The following is a 20,444-nucleotide window of genomic DNA, read 5'->3' as shown; positions in this document are numbered from 1 at the left end:
TTAAAGAAGAGCTGCACACATTGGACAGATGTATTAAAATGGATGTGTGTTTGGGCGGATGTCTCAAAAATAACAGTAAGAGTAGATGCATCTACACTGCCCTCTCGCTCTTATCTCTGTCCTCTCTCATCTTTCTCTCATGTCTCTCAGTGACGAGGAGGAGCTGCGCAAGTCGTTCTCAGAGCTGGCTGACAGTCACAGTGACTCCACCTCCCGCACCATGAAGCGAATCAACAGCTGTGGAAACCCCTTCCTGAGCGCGTCCCAGCCGGCCAGCACGCTGACCTACAAGCAGGGCTTCCTGGTGCGCAAAGTGCACGCTGACCCCGACGGCAAGAGGAGTAAGAGACACACAGCTGCGATTACAAATATTATTACTGTTATCATTACTATTCAGACTATTACTATTATTACTGTTACTGTATTATTATAATTAGTAGCAGTAGTAGTATTATTAGTAGTATTAGTATTAGGAGTCTTGTGATGATGAGTATAGTGAGGAGTATTGTGGGAGTGGAGTGTTTCAATAAGTATCAATTTCTACAAAAGAAGTTCTGGATTAAGTATTGTGTGGAGGGTATAGTGATGAGTATTGTGATGTGAGTATAGTGAGGAGTATTGTGATGTGAGTATAGTGAGAAGTATTGTGATGAGGACTGTGCTGTTGAGTACTCCTGTTACTGCTCATATTTTTGCTGTTGTTATTACTGCTTAGTATCACAATCCTCCCCTCACGAGAGAGAGAGAGAGAGAGAGAGAGAGAGAGAGAGAGAGAGAGAGAGAGAGAGAGAGAGAGAGAGATCCCAAACAAAGACAGAACCTAACGAAGTAGAGACTCAGTGACCACAGCCGGCCATCGAAACAGGCCGCCATAAAAAGAGCTGGCTGGCCAGACAGAACAGGCTGTGCAGTCACTGTGAGCAGGGGGAAGTTGAAACAGAGGCGCACTTCCTGATGTCCTGATACAAATACTGCCAAATAAGGGACACATACCTCCCGCAATGCTCGAGTCAGTTGACCCAGTTTCCACACCTGCCTGACCCTGAGAGACTGCGGATCGTGCTGGGAGAGGAGGCTCTGACAGTACATGTGTGCCTGTCACAGCCTGAGGGACAGTGTGGAGACACTCAATACAACTGCACTGTTCATTGTTAAATTAGACGGGGGGGGGGGGGTTATACTGTTTACCTTCTGTTAAGAAGGAAGGAGGGGGGGTTGATATTGTGTGTTATTAACATTGTATTTAATTTTATGTAAGATGTGTGTTGAAATGCTTTGGCAACACTGGATCAATCAATTTGAATTTGAATTTGAATTTGAGAGAGAGGGCACAGTCAATAGGACTGATTATTTAGAAACTAAATGAATATCTACTCTGTGGGGCGTCCCTTATTGTTTCTGAGATATTTTATCTTCTGCAGTTTGGGCTGAGGGATTCTATCTGCTCAAGCTGTGTGAAAAAAAAGATTTCTGTTATAATAACAGAAATCTTGACTGCAGAGCGTGCTGTTTACTTGAATGGTAAGACGTTCCTCTTTGAACCGTGTGATTAGCGGTTTGTGTCCAGCCCTTGCCTTTCCATTCAATTCAATGGGCTGAGATGCCAGTTCGTTATACCTACAGACAACATATTGGCTTGTTAGGAATCATGAAAACGGAGACTGTACTGCTGGTAAACACGAGAAAGAGTTGCTGTTTTTCCAGCTTTAGAATTGGATTTCATGCTCTTATATCTGTACAAAGGATACTAACATCTACAGGAAGTGTGACTAATCTAAGCAGTGACTGGTTGGTTTCTCTTATGTGATTTCTAAGAGATGGGATGAATTAAAATCCCCCCTCCCTGACCTCTGACCCTGTGTCTGTGCCCCCAGCCCCACGAGGGAAGAGAGGCTGGAAGAGCTTCTACGCTATTCTGAAGGGACTCATCCTCTACCTGCAGAAGGTACAGCGCGCCTGTCTGTCTGTCTTCCTGCCTGTCTGTCTGTCTGCCTGCCTGCCTGCCTGCCTGTCTGTCTGCCTGTCTGTCTGTCTGTCTGTCTGTCAGTCAGTCTGTCTGTCTGCTTGCCTGCCTTCCTGCCTGCCTGTCTGTCTGTCTGTCTGTCTGTCTGTCTGTCAGTCAGTCTGTCTGTCTGCTTGCCTGCCTTCCTGCCTGCCTGTCTGTCTGTCTGTCTGTCTGTCTGTCTGTCAGTCTGTCTGTCTGCTTGCCTGCCTGCCTGTCTGTCTGTCTGTCTGCCTGCCTGCCTGCCAGCCTGTCTGTCTGTCTGTTTGTCTGCCTGTCTGTATAACTGTCTGTCTGCCTGCCTGCCTGCCAGCCTGTCTGTCTGTCTGTTTGTCTGCCTGTCTGTATAACTGTCTGTCTGTCTGCCTGCCTGCCAGCCTGTCTGTCTGCCTGCCTGCCAGCCTGTCTGTCTGTCTGTCTGTCTGCCTGTCTGTATAACTGTCTGCCACCCAACATGAAATAGACAAATTAGCTGCTATCAGGGAAGTGTGAGATTTTGCAGATTCCAGTGTATTTTCACACTGAGAGTTGGTTAAATCGCACTCTTGAATGTGAGCACAGCAGAGGGACCTCAGAGAGATGCAGTGGAAGAGCAGAGAGTTTTCGTTGGGCCTTGCTTAAGGTTTGTTAATACCCCTGAAAGAACGTTCTCATTCTCTCTCTCTCTCTCTCTCTCTCTCTCTCTCTCTCTCTCTCTCTCAGGGGGAGTACAGGCCTGACAAGCAGCTCTCAGATGAGGATCTGAAGAACGCTGTCTCCATCCACCACTCCCTCGCCATGAAAGCTGCCGACTACAGCAAGAGACCCCACGTGTTCTACCTGCGCACCGCGGACTGGAGGGTCTTCCTATTCCAGGCACAGTGAGTGAGGGGAGAGGGAGAGAGAGGAGTGAGGACAGGGTGTAGCGGAGGGTACGTCACAGCTGAAGGATTAACCCTGCACTTGCTGCTCTTGCTCCCTCAGAGATGCTGATCAGATGCAGTCGTGGATCACGCGAATCAACACTGTGGCAGCCATCTTCTCATCTTCGCCTTTCCCGGCGGCCATCGGCTCCCAGAAGAAATTCAGCCGGCCCCTGCTCCCTGCCAGCAGCACCAAACTATCACAGGTACCCTTCTCCCTGCACCCTGCTCCCTACAACCTGCACTCTGCACCCTACCCCTACTCAGTTGGTTCTGGTTTTGGTTCTGACCCTGGTTCTGATTGGATTCTCAGGAGGAGCAGGTCCAGTCCCACGAGGCTCGGTTCCGCGCCACCTCGGCAGAGCTGGCAGAGCTGTGCTCCTACCCCCCCGAACGCAAGGTGAAGGGGAGAGAGCTGGAGGAGTACAGGCAGAGGAACGAGTACCTGGAGTTCGAGGTGAAGGGAGAGGGGGAGAGTGGAGGGGAGAGGAGAGGGGAAGGGAGGTGAGGAGAGAGGGGGAGAGTGGAGGGGAGAGGAGAGGGGAAGGGAGATGAGGAGAGAGGGGGAGAGTGGAGGGGAGAGGAGACGGGAAGGGAGGTGAGGAGAGAGGGGGAGAGGGGAGGGGAGAGGAGAGGGGAAGGAAGGTGAGGAGAGAGGGGGAGTGGAAGGGAGAGGAGACGGGAAGGGAGGTGAGGAGAGAGGGGAGAGGGGAGGGGAGAGGAGAGGGGAAGGGAGATGAGGAGAGAGGGGGAGAGTGGAGGGGAGAGGAGAGGGGAAGGGAGATGAGAGAGGGGGAGAGTGGAGGGGAGAGGAGAGGGGAAGGGAGATGAGGAGAGAGGGGGAGAGTGGAGGGGAGAGGAGAGGGGAAGGAAGGTGAGGAGAGAGGGGGAGTGGAAGGGAGAGGAGACGGGAAGGGAGGTGAGGAGAGAGGGGAGAGGGGAGGGGAGAGGAGAGGGGAAGGGAGGTGAGGAGAGAGGGGGAGAGTGGAGGGGAGAGGAGAGGGGAAGGAAGGTGAGGAGAGAGGGGGAGAGTGGAGAGGAGAGGGGAAGGGAGGTGAGGAGAGAGGGGGAGAGGGGAGGGGAGAGGAGAGGGGAAGGGAGGTGAGGAGAGAGGGGGAGAGTGGAGGGGAGAGGAGAGGGGAAGGGAGATGAGGAGAGAGGGGGAGAATGGAGGGGAGAGGAGAGGGGAAGGAAGGTGAGGAGAGAGAGAGGAAGGGAGGTTAGGAGAGAGGGGGAGAGGGGAGGGGAGAGGAGAGGGGAAGGGAGGAGAACAGATAGAAGGGAAGAGAGAGATGTGAGGGGGTGGTAAAAAAGCAAACTTTTAATGGCGTTACATAAATGCCAATAGTGGTTATTGTTATATATACTATATAGGTGACTAAAGCTGTGCTATCACCCCTCCGTCTCCCTCCCTCCCTCTCTCCCTCCCCTCTCTCCACAGAAAACTCGTTACGGTACGTACGCGATGCTGCTGCGCGCCAAACTGCGCTGTGGGGAGGAGGATCTGGCGCGATTCGAGTCACGGCTGTTCGAGGGACCCGAGGCCGAGGACAATGGGCTCCAGAGAGTTCAGTCTAGCCCAACCCTTCCCCATGACCCCAGCCAGGGAGGGGCCGCGGGCCAGGGCAAGCGTAGCGAGGGCCAGCGACACAGCTATAGGCAGGCAGTGAAGCAGTGAGGGGAGAGGACCACAGGAGGGCGCTCTTGCACACAGGGGAAGGGAGGGGCTATGCACAGTCCTCACTGCTCCTCACTCTCACCGGCCAATGGGATCCATGGAGGTCACCTGACTGACAGGCTGACTGACGCGCTAACAGGAAGTGAACTGAATCAGTGAGTTGTCTGTCTGTCTGTCTGTCTGTGTGTAGCTGGTCTGAATCTCCAGCAGGAATGTGAAGCTACCATCCTTCAGTCTCATCGCTCGCATGTTAGTGTTTCATTCAGGAGGTTTGTTTTCACAGAATTATCTCTAAAACGCTTGGAGGCTCCTGTCTGAATTACCTTTTTTAAATTATTTTTATGAAAATCTGAAATATTTCCAGGCAAAATTTTCATGGAAGAAGTTGGAAGCTAAGCTCTGTGTTTCAGTGAATGATGCTGCTTGCTCTTTTCGTGAAGCCCAATTTGCATTTTTTAAAAGAATCAACTTTATCAAGTCATTTAAAGCTGCTGTCAGATTGACACTGACAAAGAAAGACTTCTTCTAGGAAGCGATCGCTACAGTCGGAATTGCTTTCGCGATCAACTTTCCCCTTTCCCATGAATGCTACAGATGTGCATGCTCTTTTTGGGGAAATACTTGTGAAAAGTTCAGCTCTGAACTTTTTCTTCCTGATTTAAAAAGGAATGGCTATATTCACTGTGATCAGAAACATGACACTCAGTGTTGTTGTCAGCACTGCCCAGCGCTTGGTTTGCCTGATTTCAATCCAGCTCCTCAGATTGACTGGCTACAGCAGGAGAATCATGCAGCCAGATTTCATCATGCAAACTTGGAAACTTCCCTTGAAACGTCATCTTTTAGAGATTGTTTTTATTATTGTTTGTTTTTACCTCCTCATAGGAACATCACACTTTCTGAACAACGTTTTAGGGATTAAAAAATGTTGATGTTTTGCAACAAAAAAAGATTTAGACTCCCAAATACAGTATATTTATCCAAAATGATTTATTATTTTATTAAAATGTTTGGAGAATACTGTACAGTGTAAAACACAGATCAGAACAATTCTTAGTAACAGCTTCTTAGTAATTAAGTGTGGATCGTTTTGCATTCTACACAGACGAGACAGCACGGACGTTCACAGAGTCCTGCAGTTATATACAGAGGAGACAGCATGGACGTTCACAGAGTCCTGCAGTTATATACAGAGGAGACAGCATGGACATTCACAGAGTCCTGCAGTTATATACAGAGGAGACAGCATGGACGTTCACCAAGTCCTGCAGTTATATATAGAGGTAACAGCATGGACGAATGGGTCGTGTGTTGTTTAGTGATCCTCACGAGTGAAAGAGACCACAGCACTCTGTGCACCTTCAGAGAGTACTCTGTTTATATAACAAGGATGACTATGGAAAAGAAGCTATGCTTAAACCTAAATTAAACAAGAATCGGTTTCTCTAGGTCGAGCTCTGCATCTGCTTAGCAACGCGCGGTGTGATTTGGAACAGTGTGATTCACCCGCTCATTCTATTTTTAAATGAATTTGAATGAATGCAAGATACTTTAGATTCCAAAATGAGAGCAGGTAAAAAAAAAAATGTAATAATAATTCAATCATTGAATGTGACAAACGTATTGCTGGTATGTCATGACTTGCTTGTATGTACTTCTATATTAAGGAATGTATTTTCTGAATTGTTTTATTTCTGTCTGTATTTATGTATTTATTGGTGTACAGTATATTTATTTGTTCAGGGGCCTGGTGCATCTTCACCCTACCCGTGCTTGTAAATGACGCTGAGCAGCATGTCTTTCAAAATGGAGCTAAAACGAACCCTCTCAATGACTCCTGTTCTCACAGCGATGTCAGACAACAGCGATGAAGAAAGAGTATTCTCTTTGATGGAGTATGTCTGTTATCCTGTGGGCTCGCTAGCATTGAGACAAAGCTGTTTACTCCCATTAAAACATCATTAGTATAATGTTTTCAGAAAGGAGAAAACGCACCTAATAACATTAGCAAACCAGAAACAAACAACTCTGACTTTTAATTTAAGGTCTGGAAGCATCCTTACGATTCTTCTTCATTTTAAAATCGTTATTGGGGTTATTTTTTCATGGGGATTAAAATTGCACAATTGTCCCTTGTTTCAGTCCATTCTGTATTGGGAATCTCAGTGAATCACATGCTGTCTGAATGGCCGTTTGATTTTTTTTCCCATATATTTTATTTTCTGAATAGCAAAAACACCAAGTATGCATCTCAACTAAATAACAAACAACTTAATACATCATTCAAGCCCCTAAATTGAAAGTCTTCTTAACTTTATTGGGTTAGTTTCTGTTTTCTGAAAAAATTGTGCTACTAACGAATCGGAGTAAACAGCTTTGAGAATTTAGCAACAACAAAGCAAAGGAGTAAAGTGCTGACCGAGATAGGTTCCGTACGGAGAACGACTGACGGTTAGTAAACTGAAGGGGATACTTTGTAAACTATTTACTCCCCGACTGTGTGAGCTCTAGGAAAGTGTGAGGGGTGGACTTTACAATGGGGGTGCACCTTTACCGTGCACGCACACGCTTTAAACAGTAAACACCAAGCCAACATCTTTACAAGGAGGAACTGAAGAGGAAATCAACCAGCACGAGAACAAGCAGGAATATTGGGTCCTCTGACGTTCTGACTCCTAAGCCATTGGATTTCAAAGCCATCCTCTGTGTCTCAGTTACACAGACTGCAGTGCTGCCCTTGCTTCTTCAGCCTACTAGGTGTCCCTGCTGAGAACTAAAAAAAAGTGTTGGAACTGTTCTCATCTGGTGATGTGTGGGGTACTGCAGCTACCATACTCATGGGCCAGCAGCTATCCTGTGCTGCTGTTAGAAAATAAAGAACTACAAGGGTATACACCTACATTATTTTTAAGGCTTAATTCTTGATTTCTTTTTTTTTTAATAAGTTTGTAAAATATTGTATCATTTCAAAATGTATTAAAGTTGCTGGTTTTCTGACCCTCCAATACCAAGTTCTCTATACTAGACTGTATTGAATTAGCTGGCTCTCAAATCCCCAGTACAATACTGAGTTCTCTAGGCTGTATTGAATTAGCTGGCTCTCAGTCCCCAATACAGTACTGAGTTCTGAATACTAGACTGTATTGAATTAGCTGGCTCTCAGATCCCCAGTACAGTATTGAGTTTTCTATATGTCTTTCTGAATTTTCTTTATTGAGAAGCACTTCCAAAGAATCTTGGGTGTGCTACAAGCTACATGTATTATTATTATTACTATTTTTCTTATTCTTATTACTATTATTATTGTTATTTATAATAATTTCTATTGGCTGTTGCTTGCTGACAGAACTGTGGTGTTGAATTAGCCCATTCTGTGTATGTAGATTTCACTGACGCGTGATTGACTGACTGTCCCCTGGAGGTGACGGGGTCCCTTACAAAAAGTTCACCTTGGTAAATTTGCACAGAAAGTCTGCAGTTTTCCCCCATGGTTATACTAGGCATTTACCATAGTTTACCATGGTTTGGCATGTGTTTTTTTAAACACGCTTGCCATACCTCTCTGTGTTTAAAGTGGTTACACTGTGCTGTATTACACTTAGCCATGCTTTTACTATGGGAAACGTTTCTAAGGGCCTCGTGGTAAGAGCTGAGGGACCTGGTCGTTCTAGTAATCTCAAGTTTTGTTCTTTATATATCTATCTCGCTCAATCCTACGTTTGGAGGTACAAAAGGAAAGGCACTCCCGTGGATGTGGTTTTAGAAACAGATGTTAGAAGAACATGCACGTAAAAGGTTTTTATTTATTTATTTTTTTTAAGAATTTCCTTCCTTTTTGGTTGCACTTTAAAATGTAAGATTTTAAAAGACCAGGCGTAGAGATTTGTTGTTGTCATTTAAAACAGGGCTATATCCTTTTGAAGAATCCATTTCTTCAACATCAATGTACGGAAACAATCCATGCTTGCCGATATTTCCTCATCAGGACCTCTGATATAAATTGTAAATATCTGGAGAATGATCAGTGTTTCCCTTGGTTTTTTTTTTTTTCAATCTAATAAAGTTACCAGGAGAAAACGCTCTCCGAGTTATTTTGCAGATAAATGAGATCTCTTGAGAGTTTAAAAAGATTGTATTTTAACACTGTTTTATATACATGTACTAAAAACACAAAGACTGTAGAAATTGGTGGTACTGCAGCTCCATGTTCTAGTTAGCTTCAAATGGTTTTATTTCTAATTAAACAGCCTGTAAACAAATGAATCTGTACGCAGAATATACTATTTGTATATTTCGCTTCTTTGTTGTTTTTTGGGAAGGTGTAGCTGATGAATAAAACAGGACATTGTTTAAAACAGGACATTGTTGACTCGGGTCTTTCTTGAGTGGTTCATTATTGATCCTACAGCACGGTTTCATCCCACTGGAATCTCAGCCCATTGAATAGAATGGAGAGGCAAGGGCTGGACGCGAATCACCAGCCTCAGGTTTCAAAGTTTCAGGTCTTATGCTGTTGTCAGTATTTTTTAAAAGGTTCACAGGTATATGCAGTAAAATAAAAGCAGAGCTCACTTTTCAAATCAGATTTTATTTAAAAATAAACGGAACACAGAAAAAGACATTAGCACGCTTTCTTCACTTTGAAAGTGACAGGCTTCCAAATGCACCTAATATGAATACATTATCTCTCTATATAAAAATCTTCTATGGCATCACATACACAGACATGGAAATACAATTAAAATAAAAGTCTTACGTGGTCTTGTTGAGTCAGAGAGAAGGATGGGCAGTGGACATTGTTATTCATCAGATACAGTATCCTGGTATTGAGATGTCCTCCACATTAATCCCACCCTATCACAGTAACAGATTCCTGAAGAAATCCAGACACAGTCCAAGCAACCCTGGTAATGTCACAGTGAGGGATTGTGATGTCATTATGAACTTGGGCGTGACCAGCTTTTGCAAAAGGGGGCGAGGGAAGTGGGGGGGGGGGGGGGGGTGGGGGGGGTGGCTGAGTGTCAACTGAACTGATGGCATGACAACCAAGCCATTATGATTTGTTTTGTGTTTTGTTTTTTCTTCAAATTAAACATAGTTGAATCCATAACTTCTACAAAAAAACACCCATTTATATAATGAGAAAACAACTTTGGCATACAGTAGACTGCTTCCTGTTTTCATCCTTTTAAGGATTGTATTTATTCTTCAAGTCCTGCGGAAATGTCGAAGTGTTCATCACACAGGGTTAGATAAAGGCCTCTGGAAATGTACATATTAACACAGCGGATGTTTTTAATTCATGATTTGGAGGCATACTATTTTACATGATCCACCTGTTTTTAAAAGCCAGGGGAATTATGAATTGTGATTCTTCCATAATGCAGCAGCCCCCTCTCTACTGCGCCAGGGTCTGCTGTCCCTCTACCGCACAGTGTAACAGAGACTCCTGCTCAACCTCTCAAAGGGAAAGGGGGGTTTGTTTTGGGGAGAGGGGTTTGTTAAAACTATTAACCTGGGGTCCTGGTTACAATGTCACCATGCTGGATTGTGATGCCACCATGCTGGATTGTGATGTCACCGTACTGGATGTGATATCATTGTGCTGTACTGTGATGTCACAGAGCTGGAAGGGAGGGAGGGATGTCTGCTGGTCTCAGGAGTTGGCTGGAACAGACTCGTCCATCTTTTCTTGCTCTAGCTGCTCTGTGGACTGACTGTCATAGCCACTGTCCACCTTCACCTCTGAGAGTGAGGGAGAGACAGGGGAGTGTTAGCACACAGAGACAAAACAAAGGAGTGCTCCCTCATTATTTCGGTATCTAGTATATAGTGTTCCACAGTCTGGGAAAATGAAATTACTGCAGCAGTAATGGCGAAAGACGGAGAGAAGCTTGGTGTGGAACTACTTTGGATTTCAGCAGATGACAACTGCTTTCTGGTTGAATAACGTTTGAATACACTGGAACCTGTGTTCAGCAGGAAGAAAATTAAAATATATAAAACAGCAAGCATTCCACCATGCTGTGGCATTATTAACTGTGTGTTAGCCTATTATACTCTTTGTACTTACAAAAAAGGAATGTGGCAGCCATTTAACATGTAATGGACATAAGATTCAAAGTATGGAGAGAGTATGGAATACCATGACACTGTGCATGGTATCGTATCGAGGCTCCCTACATGAGGTATCGCAGAACTAGCATGTAAACACACACGTTACAGTCCACACGGCCTGACAGTTAAACAGAAACATTCTTCAGATTAGGAATGATGAAACTTGTCATAAGGCAGCGCTGCCTCTTCTATGATCTGGTATTTTATGCTAAAAAACTCGTAAAATATAAAAAATTGTGAATTAGGGAAGGGTCCTTATACAGGTAAATGCAGGCATTCAACATGGTATTACTGTGAATTCGTGACCAAATTATCGAACTGTGAATTATCGAGGGAGCACTGTACTAAAAAAAAAAAATTGATCACAACCTTTACAACTAGCGGATTCTGCCGACGCCCAGGGAGCATAAAGTTGTCATTAAGGCAAAAGTGTGGGAGAGCGTTGACTCAGGTAGGGCGAAATTACAGGCATTATTACAGTGAAAACAGAACACTAAACAAAATAATAAATTAACATCCTAAGTAGCACTACAGCATTAAAATGTCCAATAAAAAAATGTGCCTGATTTACAAGCTCTTGCAGTGTCTAAAAAAATAAAGTAAAATCCAAAACCTGGATTGTAGCGTCACAACAGGAAAGTGTAATCAATCAGACTGCGGAGTATGGATCACCTGAACTCCACGTCTTCGTTATCTCAACCAAAGATAACCCTGACCCTGACCCTGAATCATTCACTGCACAGAGCAACTACTTCTAGGCAGTTTTTTCTACTCACATGAGCCGCGACATTTATTAAAAAACAGAAATTCCCTACTCACCTGTGGTGTGGGTCTTGTCCTTGAGCTCGGCCTCCCTCAGCACCCTCACTCCCTCATTGAGACCCAGAGCCTGCAGAGCATCAATCAGGCTCTCCACACGGCCACCCGCCACCTGAGAGAGAGAAAGAGAGAGGATAGGGAGGACACAATGTCAGAACTGTACAATACAATACAAAGTGCACTGAAATCTGAGATAGAGGAGAGGCAGATTTAAAGAAAAAATGATAATGCAGTACCTTATCTTTATTTCACTATCTGGCTTGCACATAACCCTCCCCCCCTCCCACCCCAAAATATTGACAAACAGTGAATTACTGAAAAAAGCAATAACACATGGCAGGGTGTTCAAAGATGGTCCAATATCCACACGTCTAGGGGCGCTGTTCACCCAGGCCTGCGAATTTTGAACAACTTGGAGTGTGTTATTGCTCTTATAAATAAAATGGCACCCAACCCACCCCTCCCAAAGTGAATTGGTTTTCAAAGTTCCAAGGGGGGGTCTGGCATTTCAATAATATTACTAAACAAGGAGAAGCAGTAGTGTGAGTTTCTAGCTGTATTTACTCATGAAAAGCATTTCAAGACAAAACATTTGTCATTGAATTTATTTATTTTCGTGTTTCTAAATTCAGTACTATGGCGTGTTTAACAGTGCTAGTTGTGAGTTTGCGTCTGTCCCAGTTGGAGCTGTGGGGCTGGGTTTGGGGATGTGTGGTTTTACCTGGTAGCCCTGCAGAAGACTGTGGCAGGGGGAAGGGCATTCCTCATACAGGTCAGCCAGGGTCCTCATGCCCAGCTTCTCTGCCAGCTGCTTCCACTGAACCTCCCCCGCACTCAAGGCAGTGCTGAGCCGGGCCAGGGTGTCACTGTCCAGGGGGCAGACAGTACCTGCAAGGGGGGCTGAGCGAGACAGAGGGTTAATAAATGAGTAGAGTGTGCCTGCAGGGAGCGGGGGAGAGAGAGTGAGAGAGAGAGAGAGAGAGTTAGGGTTAATATGGGGGAGATAGGGTTAACAAGGGGGATACAGAAGGGTAGACAGGGGAGGGGTGTCTGCAAAGAAACAGACAGGGGTTTAAAAGGGGGAGTATAGAGGGGTGCAGAGTGGTAAAGAGGGGTACAGAGGGGAGAGAGAATGCCTGCAGAGACACAGGGTTAACAAAAGGAGGTATAGGGGGTACAGAGTGGTAGAGAGGGATATGAAGGGTGTGTACCGGTCTTCAGCTTGGCGGGGGTCTTCCCTGGTCTTCTCGGCTTCCCCTCCAGGATGTCCTGCACCTTCTGGCTCTTGGCCAGGTCTAGGGGGGTGTGTCCTCGCGTGGGGGGTCTCTTGCGGGGGTTGGAGGCCAGGCTGTGCGGGCGTGCGGTGAGGGTCTGTGCCGACTCTGCCCCCTCTCTCCCCCTGCTCTCCTCCTCCTGTGTCCCCTCCCTCTCTTCCTCAGACGAGGATGCAGAGGACATGCAGACTGGTTCATCGTTCTCCACCAACCTCTCAGCACCTGCAGGGGGAAAGCAAAGTTGTTTTTTTTGCACTCACACCAAGGTTAGAAATCCACATTAGTCCTGCTCCCAGTTGGGTTTAACTGTGCTTTATTACTAGTGGTGCAATCGGCGCCCTCATTTCTTATTCGTTTATTGTATAGACATTTATCAACGATAATCGATGCATTGACGTTTTATTTTTCAAAGCATTAGTTTGTCTTTTTTTAACAGAAGATCCAATAACTAAAAACACTGTTGTGCATAATAGTTAAACAGAAAGGCACAACTTACAATCAAATTATAAAAAAAGAAATACAAAGGACTTGAGTTTTTAACAACCTCGTATCCTAGCAACGCGCTAATCTACTGTACTAGCACTGAAAGAAGTGCACTCTCACACACTCAAGGTTTTAATGCAAACCGGCAACAGGAGACTTCAAACTGGGTTCTAATTTGATGCATCAATTCACCAATATGTAGTCGAAGCTCGGGAAATTTAAGGACAGGTGACCAATAATTGATGCATCGATTATTACACTGCTACGCTTTTACTATGAGAAACTTTTATAAGGGAGGAGCTTGAACAATCGCCCCAGCTAAATCTACTTTGAACTGAACATAGCATGAAATAGTCACGGCTGAATCTGCAGGTTTACTAATAGGAGATGAGCCTGCTGTGTAGAGGCGAGCTGAAGGGGTAGTGACACAGCGTGACACTGAACTGACCTGCAGCGATGAGCATGGAGCACAGCACAGGGGAGCCCTGACTGGCAGCCAGGTGCAGGGGGGTGTTCCCACCGAACGAGCAGACATTCACATCAGCGTTCAACTGGGGAGAGGAGCGAGAATGAGGGAGATCAGTGCACTGTACAGCACTGTCACGCACAGACAAAGACAATCAGCGCACAGGTAATAAGCACACGCAAACAGTTAGGCACGCAGCAGAACACACAGAACACACAAAGATACACAGACAGACGGTCAGCCAGACAGACAGACACACCTCTGTGATGAGTAGGCAGGCCACAGCGAAGAGGTCCTGCTGTACAGCCAGGTGCAGGGCAGTGCAGCCACTCTTCCTCTCCACTGCATTCACCTTCGCTCCGGCACCAACCAGCATGCGCAAGCACTGCTCACCGGACCTCTGCACCGCGAGGTGAAGGGGGTAGAGACCTGACAGAGAGGGGGAGAGAAAGGGTGGGTTAGATCTGAGAGAGATGGGAGAGACAGAGAGGAATTAGCTGGCTCTCAGATCCTCAGGACAGCACTGCTTTTTATACTAGACTATTGAATTAGCTGGCTCTCAGATCCCCAGTACAGTACTGAGTTCCCTATTCTAGACTGTAGTGAATTAGCTGTCTCTCAGACCCCCAGTCTCCCAGGTGTGTTAGTCAGGTAGGCTCACCATTGTAGTCAGGTGTGTCGAGCAGGTAGCGGCTATGTGGTTTCAGGTGACTCAACAGTATCCGCAGCATGTGCTCGTCGCCAGTAGACGTGGCCAGGTGCAGCACTGAGTTGCCATAGTGATCCAGGGGGGTGGGGTCAGCGCCTGCCTTCAAAAGGAAGTCCACGATCTTGTACTGCTTTGTGATCACAGCCAGGTGCAAAGGAGTCTGGTGAGAAAAACAAAAAACGTATAGTAGTTATGCAGCACAGCTCCAACAGGTGTATTGATTGATGTATCGCAGGATGTATTGATCCACCTGCCTTGTGGAGCACTATATTGTGTATTGCTACATTGCCAGGCTGCTGCGTTGCTGGTTTGTTACCAGCAACTATATTACAGATGTGTTACCTGTCTCAGGTGTATTGCTGGTGTATTGCCTGTGTATTACCTCTCAGGTGCATTGCTGCTGTATTACCTGTCTCAGGTGTATTGTTGGTGTATTATAGATGTATTACGTGTCTCATGTGTATTGTTGGTGTATTATGTGTCTCAGGTGTATTGTTGGTGTATTGCCTGTGTATTACTTGTCTCAGGTGTATTGTTGGAGTATTGTAGGTGTATTACGTGTCTCATGTGTATTGTTGGTGTATTGTAGGTGTATTACGTGTCTCGTGTATTGTTGGTGTATTGTAGGTGTATTACGTGTCTCATGTGTATTGTTGGTGTATTGTAGGTGTATTACGTGTCTCATGTGTATTGTTGGTGTATTGTAGGTGTATTACGTGTCTCATGTGTATTGTTGGTGTATTGTAGGTGTATTACGTGTCTCATGTGTATTGTTGGTGTATTGTAGGTGTATTACGTGTCTCAGGTGTATTGTTGGTGTATTGTAGGTGTATTACGTGTCTCAGGTGTATTGTTGGTGTATTGTAGGTGTATTACCTGTCTCAGGTGTATTGTTGGTGTATTGCCGGTGTATTACCTGTCTCAGGTGTATTGTTGGTGTATTGCCTGTGTATTACCTGTCTCAGGTGTATTGTTGGTGTATTGTAGGTGTATTACGTGTCTCATGTGTATTGTTGGTGTATTGTAGGTGTATTACCTGTCTCAGGTGTATTGTTGGTGTATTGTAGGTGTATTATGTGTCTCAGGTGTATTGTTGGTGTATTACCTGTCTCAGGTGTATTGTTGGTGTATTGTAGGTGTATTACATGTCTCAGGTGTATTGCCTGTCTCAGGTGTATTGTTGGTGTGTTGCAGGTGTATTACCTGTCTCAGGTGTATTGCCTGTCTCAGGTGTATTGTTGGTGTGTTGCAGGTGTATTACCTGTCTCAGGTGGTTGCTCTGGTTCAGGATCCTCTGGTCTGGGATGCTCACGATGACCTGCACTAGCTTCTCCACCACGCTGGCCTGCTGGTGAATGATGGCTAGGTGCAGAGGACTGCGGGGACACAGGAACACATTACACTCTGTGAATTGGGTCATTCCTTCATTCATTCATTCACTCACTCATTCATTCCTTTCTTCATACATTCTTTCTTTCATTTATTCATTCCTCCTTTCACTATTTCATGCCTTTGTACACTCTTTCATTACTTCCTTCATGTATTCCTTCATTCCTCCTTTCACTCTCTCACTCCTCCCTCCCCTCCCCTCACTCACGTGTCCCCGTTCTCGTCCTGCACCCCGCACAGCTGTCTCTGCACAGCCAGCAGCATGCGCGCGTCTCCCGTGCTGGCGTAATCGAGCAGAGCGCGGGCCGTGCGCCTGGCCGTCAGTGTGGCCTTGGACTGGAGGAGCGATGCTGCAACACACACCAGAGTCACAGGGTTACAGCAGGGACAGACACCACACACACACACACACACACACACACACACACACCAGAGTCACAGGGTTACAGCAGGGACAGACACCACACACACACACACACACACAAACCAGAGTCACAGAGTTACAACAGGGACAGACACCACACACACACACACACACACACACACACCAAGCACAGAGTTACAGCAGGGACAGACAGACAGACACAACACAGTCACAGGGTTACTATAGACCAAACACCAAACACACACACACACACACACAAACAAACACAGTACACACAGACACACACACTACATACAGGGATACAAAGATATTAAACAGGAAGAGGAAAATCTTAGACAAAAGTTGCAACACAAAATCAAGCAGATAAATATTTTGAAAAAAAAGTTGTTCACTTGACTTTCCCTAGCAGAAACAGAACCAACAACAACTATGATTTTGACTACAACTGATCCTCTTTGTTACCCTGTGAACCCCCTGGCCTTACCGATCTGTATGAGCTGCTGCTGTGGGGTCAGCCCCCCTTGAGGGGCCCCACTGCTAGCAGGGGAGTCCTGTCGCTGCACTGCTCCAGGCATCTGGGTGCCCCCCTGGTAGCCTCCCCCCATGGGGTTGTAAGAGAAGCTGGAGTTCACTGAATGGGGAAAGGGGAAAAAACCACCGCCTGGAGACAGGGATGAAATAAAAAATAAAAATCAATATACTGACTGAATGTCCCACTGCCAGAACTTAAAACTCAAGGGAGTTATTTCAAATCCTTACAAATCAAGAAGACTTTAGCCTAGAAACGTATAAGGAAAGCATATGTTACTAAGGAGCTACACTTCAAAAAAGGGCACTGATAATGAGGCAGGCAATATAAAAGTCATGCTGATCAATACTCAACTAATGGATTCATTGTTGGATCTCTAGACAGCAGCCCAGGGCTAACCTGCTCCTTGAGGGGTACTCACCTCCTCCTCCTCCTGGCCCCCCTGCTCCGAAGCCCCCTGGCGGACCCCCAGCCCCCCCTCGCCCGTAGTGGTCCTGATAGTGAGGGAGGGGCTTCAGCTTCTTCCTCTGAACCTCCTCCTTGTCTGAGAGAGAGAGAGAGAGAGAGAGAGAGAGAGAGAGAGCAGTCAATATGTTGAAACTCAGATACCTGCAGATTAACCAAACAACACATCCAATCAACGCAGACATTGAATAGAACTGAACCCTGCCTCCCTCACGCTCCCTCCCTCTCTAACCCTCTATACTCCTCCCCTCCCTCTCTAACCCTTTCCACTTCCCCCCTCCTCTCACCTTGTATCTGGGGGTGGTATGTGAACTGCTTGGGCTCGCTAGCATCACCCCCCTTCTTGCGTTTCAGCTGCAGAAACACGGTGATGGGGCGATCGATCTGATTCCTCCTGTAGGGGGGGGTTTTGAACACGATGGCGTACTGCAGCAAGGGAGACAGGCACAGGGGTGCAGAGTCAGCAAGGGACAGGGGTGCAACCAGACACTCATATGACAATATGCAGGTCCCGATACGATAGGCATCACGATACATGTGACTGTCCTGATGGCCAGCTTGTATGATGCATAGTAAGATCAAATGGTGGACCATTTTGTTAAAAGACAACAAAATGAAATGAGACAGGGAGAGTATGTATCCATACCAACTATAAAACACACTCATTCTTCATTCATGAACCATTTTGGTGAACTACAACGAGCTACTGTATGTTGTGATTTTGGTTGGCAAGGTCATTTTGCAGTTTTTCCCCCATTGCTTTTCCCATGGTTATACTATGCATGTACCTTTGTTTACTTACCTATGCTTTACCATGCTTTCACTATGCTTTATTACACTTCGCTATGCTTTTACTATTGGAAAGTTTTCTAAGGTACAGCCAGTGGAACTTCCTTTGCATCAGATGGCTTGTATCAGTATCTCGCTCACCTGCTTGTGCACGTCTGTGGGTGCGAAGTCTCCGTACGCCTCCCAGCCATTGTCATCATCCTCATAGAAGCGCACCTCAATGTCATCTGCAGACAGACAGGGGGAGCGTTAAATCAAACATCTCAATTAGTTCTTAATTAGACGTTTACTTCTGATTTGGTTACTTTATCAGGCACATTTTTTTTTTTTTTTGTTTACTACCTGAAAGAAAAAAAACTTGCAATGACGATTCGGATTAAATAGCTTTGTGAATCTAGCCCTTTTAAAACTGTTTATTTCAAAGCGTTGCATGCGAGATCTGCACAGCGCAGGACAGGCAGGATTCATGGAGCTGTTTTGTCAGCCTGTGGGTGGAGGGAGTCTCTCTCTCACCTTTCTGCACTTTGTCACAGAGCAGGAAGATCTCGTCCCCTCCCGTTGCAGAGCCCGACGTCTTGTCCATGCGAGAGATCTTCAGGTTCGATGCGTTGGGAGACTCTGAGAGGAGAAAACACACACACACACACACATTACTGTACAGGCAGAGGAGAATCACAGTGACTGACAGAGAGAACTGTGAGTTTTGTATTGGGGTGTACTCACTGCTGTCGTAGATGGGCTGGGATACAGACAGACAGACAGACAGGGCACTGTGAGCTGTGTATTGGGGTGTACTCACTGCTGTCGTAGATGGGCTGGGAGATGACAGGTTTCAGGGCGAGGGTGAACCCCCCGTTGCTGTCCTGCAGGTACGCCATGAACTTTAACCTCACCACGTTCAGGTCCGTCACCTTGCCCAGCTCCCGAGCCTCGTTCGCTATCTCCTGCTCCTCCTGCGCTGAAAGACGACAGCACAATAGCACGGGATCAATACACAACACAGCAACAACTACACTACACAATAGAGAATCAACACACAACAATCTCCTGCTCTTACTCACCACCCTTAGTTTAAAGTGCTTTCTAAAAGTTTATAAATACCTTACATGACCAGGAACAGACAACTTAACACATTTGCTTAGTTAATGCGTTACTGCAGTGAGTTAATAAAACTGTGAGGCATGGTCAGCACACTGGAGCGGCATGGAGAGTTCATTTCAGGCTCTTACCAGTGATGACCGCGTCTTCCCCTCTCTGCCTCCTCCTCTCCGCCTTCAGCCTCTTGGTCAGAACTTCACTCACTCCCTTCTTCGTGACGTGTAGGATACCCAGGTTATTGAACCTGGACATGACAGGTACAGGGCAGACTGGTTAGAATCCTCACATTACGATGCTAAACAACATACAGCCCCAGCAGACACACAGACACACACAGCCAGGCAGGTAGGTACATTAGACCCCCACAAACAGGTGCACACACACACACACACACTCACACACACACATATACATATACAAACACAGACTCACAGATACTGACAGACAGACGCACAGACAGACTAATATAGACACACACACTCACAGTCACGCAGTCACAGAGACAATCAGGTATACCCACTGTGCAGTGAGGTCGTTGGGCCCCACGTTGACGCTGCACACCCCGTGTTCACTGCACTGCTTCCCCACCAGGCTGTGCGCGTGGACGCGGGGCGGGTCCGAGTGCGTCACCAGCTGCACCTCCACCCTGGCATAGCCCACGTGGTTATAGATCTGCAAACACACAGGACAGCACAACACAACAGCATGAGGAATGAGAGAACATCATGGACAAAAGAACACAAGAATGAAAGAAGATCACGGACGAGAGAACTCAAGTACGAGAGAACGTCACGGACAAGTGAACACAAGAACAAAAGAACATCGCGGACAAGTGAACACAAGAACGAGAGAATGTCACGGAAGACAGAACTCAAGAATGAGAGGATGTCACAGACGAGAGAATACAAGAACGAGAGAACACAAGAACGAGAGAACATCACGGACGAGAGAACATCACGGACGAGAGAACACAAGAGCGAGAGAACGTCACAGACGAGAGAACACAAGAACGAGAGAACATCACGGACGAGAGAACATCACGGACGAGAGAACACAAGAACGAGAGGACGTCACAGACAAGTGAACACAAGAACGAGAGAATGTCACGGACAAGCGAACACAAGAACAAAAGAACACAAGAACAAGAGAACATCACGGACGAGAGAACACAAGAGCGTGAGAACGTCACAGACGTGAGAACTCAAGAGCAAGAGAACATCACGGATAAGAGAATACAAGAACAAGAGAACACCACAGACAAGAGAACACCACAGACAAGAGAACATCACAGACAAGAGAACAAGGCTGCTATAGTAATCAATAACTACGGATCACTGAT

At 46.2% G+C, this 20,444-nt stretch overlaps 2 protein-coding genes across 13 annotated transcripts in view; one reads left to right on the top strand and one right to left on the bottom strand.

Annotated features, from left to right (window-relative positions):
- Positions 1-8,942, top strand: part of LOC117417700 (PH and SEC7 domain-containing protein 1-like) — a 46,215-nt gene extending 37,273 nt beyond the window's left edge. For 4 of the 5 annotated variants that reach the window (XM_058985154.1, XM_058985153.1, XM_058985152.1 and 1 more), the window contains 6 exons: positions 151-341; positions 1,875-1,945; positions 2,705-2,862; positions 2,966-3,110; positions 3,218-3,361; positions 4,346-8,942. In XM_058985154.1, the coding sequence (XP_058841137.1) occupies positions 151-341; positions 1,875-1,945; positions 2,705-2,862; positions 2,966-3,110; positions 3,218-3,361; positions 4,346-4,582 (946 nt within the window). In that variant the 3' untranslated portion in view covers positions 4,583-8,942. Of the gene's footprint in view, positions 1-150; positions 342-1,421; positions 1,522-1,874; positions 1,946-2,704; positions 2,863-2,965; positions 3,111-3,217; positions 3,362-4,345 lie in introns of those variants that run through there. The other variant, XM_058985155.1, reaches the window with a different exon arrangement.
- LOC117417705 (nuclear factor NF-kappa-B p100 subunit-like) overlaps positions 8,389-20,444 on the bottom strand; it is a 34,524-nt gene continuing 22,468 nt past the window's right edge. For all 8 annotated transcript variants that reach the window (XM_058985157.1, XM_034925767.2, XM_058985159.1 and 5 more), the window contains 17 exons: positions 19,626-19,777; positions 19,237-19,349; positions 18,807-18,965; positions 18,521-18,625; positions 18,149-18,234; positions 17,506-17,644; positions 17,175-17,297; positions 16,709-16,885; positions 16,048-16,189; positions 15,712-15,826; positions 14,403-14,610; positions 14,001-14,170; positions 13,724-13,826; positions 12,730-13,014; positions 12,240-12,418; positions 11,519-11,630; positions 8,389-10,327 (listed from right to left, as the gene is read on the bottom strand). In XM_058985157.1, the coding sequence (XP_058841140.1) occupies positions 10,239-10,327; positions 11,519-11,630; positions 12,240-12,418; positions 12,730-13,014; positions 13,724-13,826; positions 14,001-14,170; positions 14,403-14,610; positions 15,712-15,826; positions 16,048-16,189; positions 16,709-16,885; positions 17,175-17,297; positions 17,506-17,644; positions 18,149-18,234; positions 18,521-18,625; positions 18,807-18,965; positions 19,237-19,349; positions 19,626-19,777 (2,457 nt within the window). In that variant the 3' untranslated portion in view covers positions 8,389-10,238. The remainder of the gene's footprint in view (positions 10,328-11,518; positions 11,631-12,239; positions 12,419-12,729; positions 13,015-13,723; positions 13,827-14,000; positions 14,171-14,402; positions 14,611-15,711; positions 15,827-16,047; positions 16,190-16,708; positions 16,886-17,174; positions 17,298-17,505; positions 17,645-18,148; positions 18,235-18,520; positions 18,626-18,806; positions 18,966-19,236; positions 19,350-19,625; positions 19,778-20,444) is intronic.

The sequence above is a fragment of the Acipenser ruthenus genome, chromosome 13 (genome assembly GCF_902713425.1).
Source record: "Acipenser ruthenus chromosome 13, fAciRut3.2 maternal haplotype, whole genome shotgun sequence".
In the NCBI taxonomy this organism is placed as follows: Eukaryota; Metazoa; Chordata; class Actinopteri; order Acipenseriformes; family Acipenseridae; genus Acipenser; species Acipenser ruthenus.
Note: the sequence above shows the minus strand (reverse complement) of the source record. Positions and strands in the feature narration are given on the sequence as shown.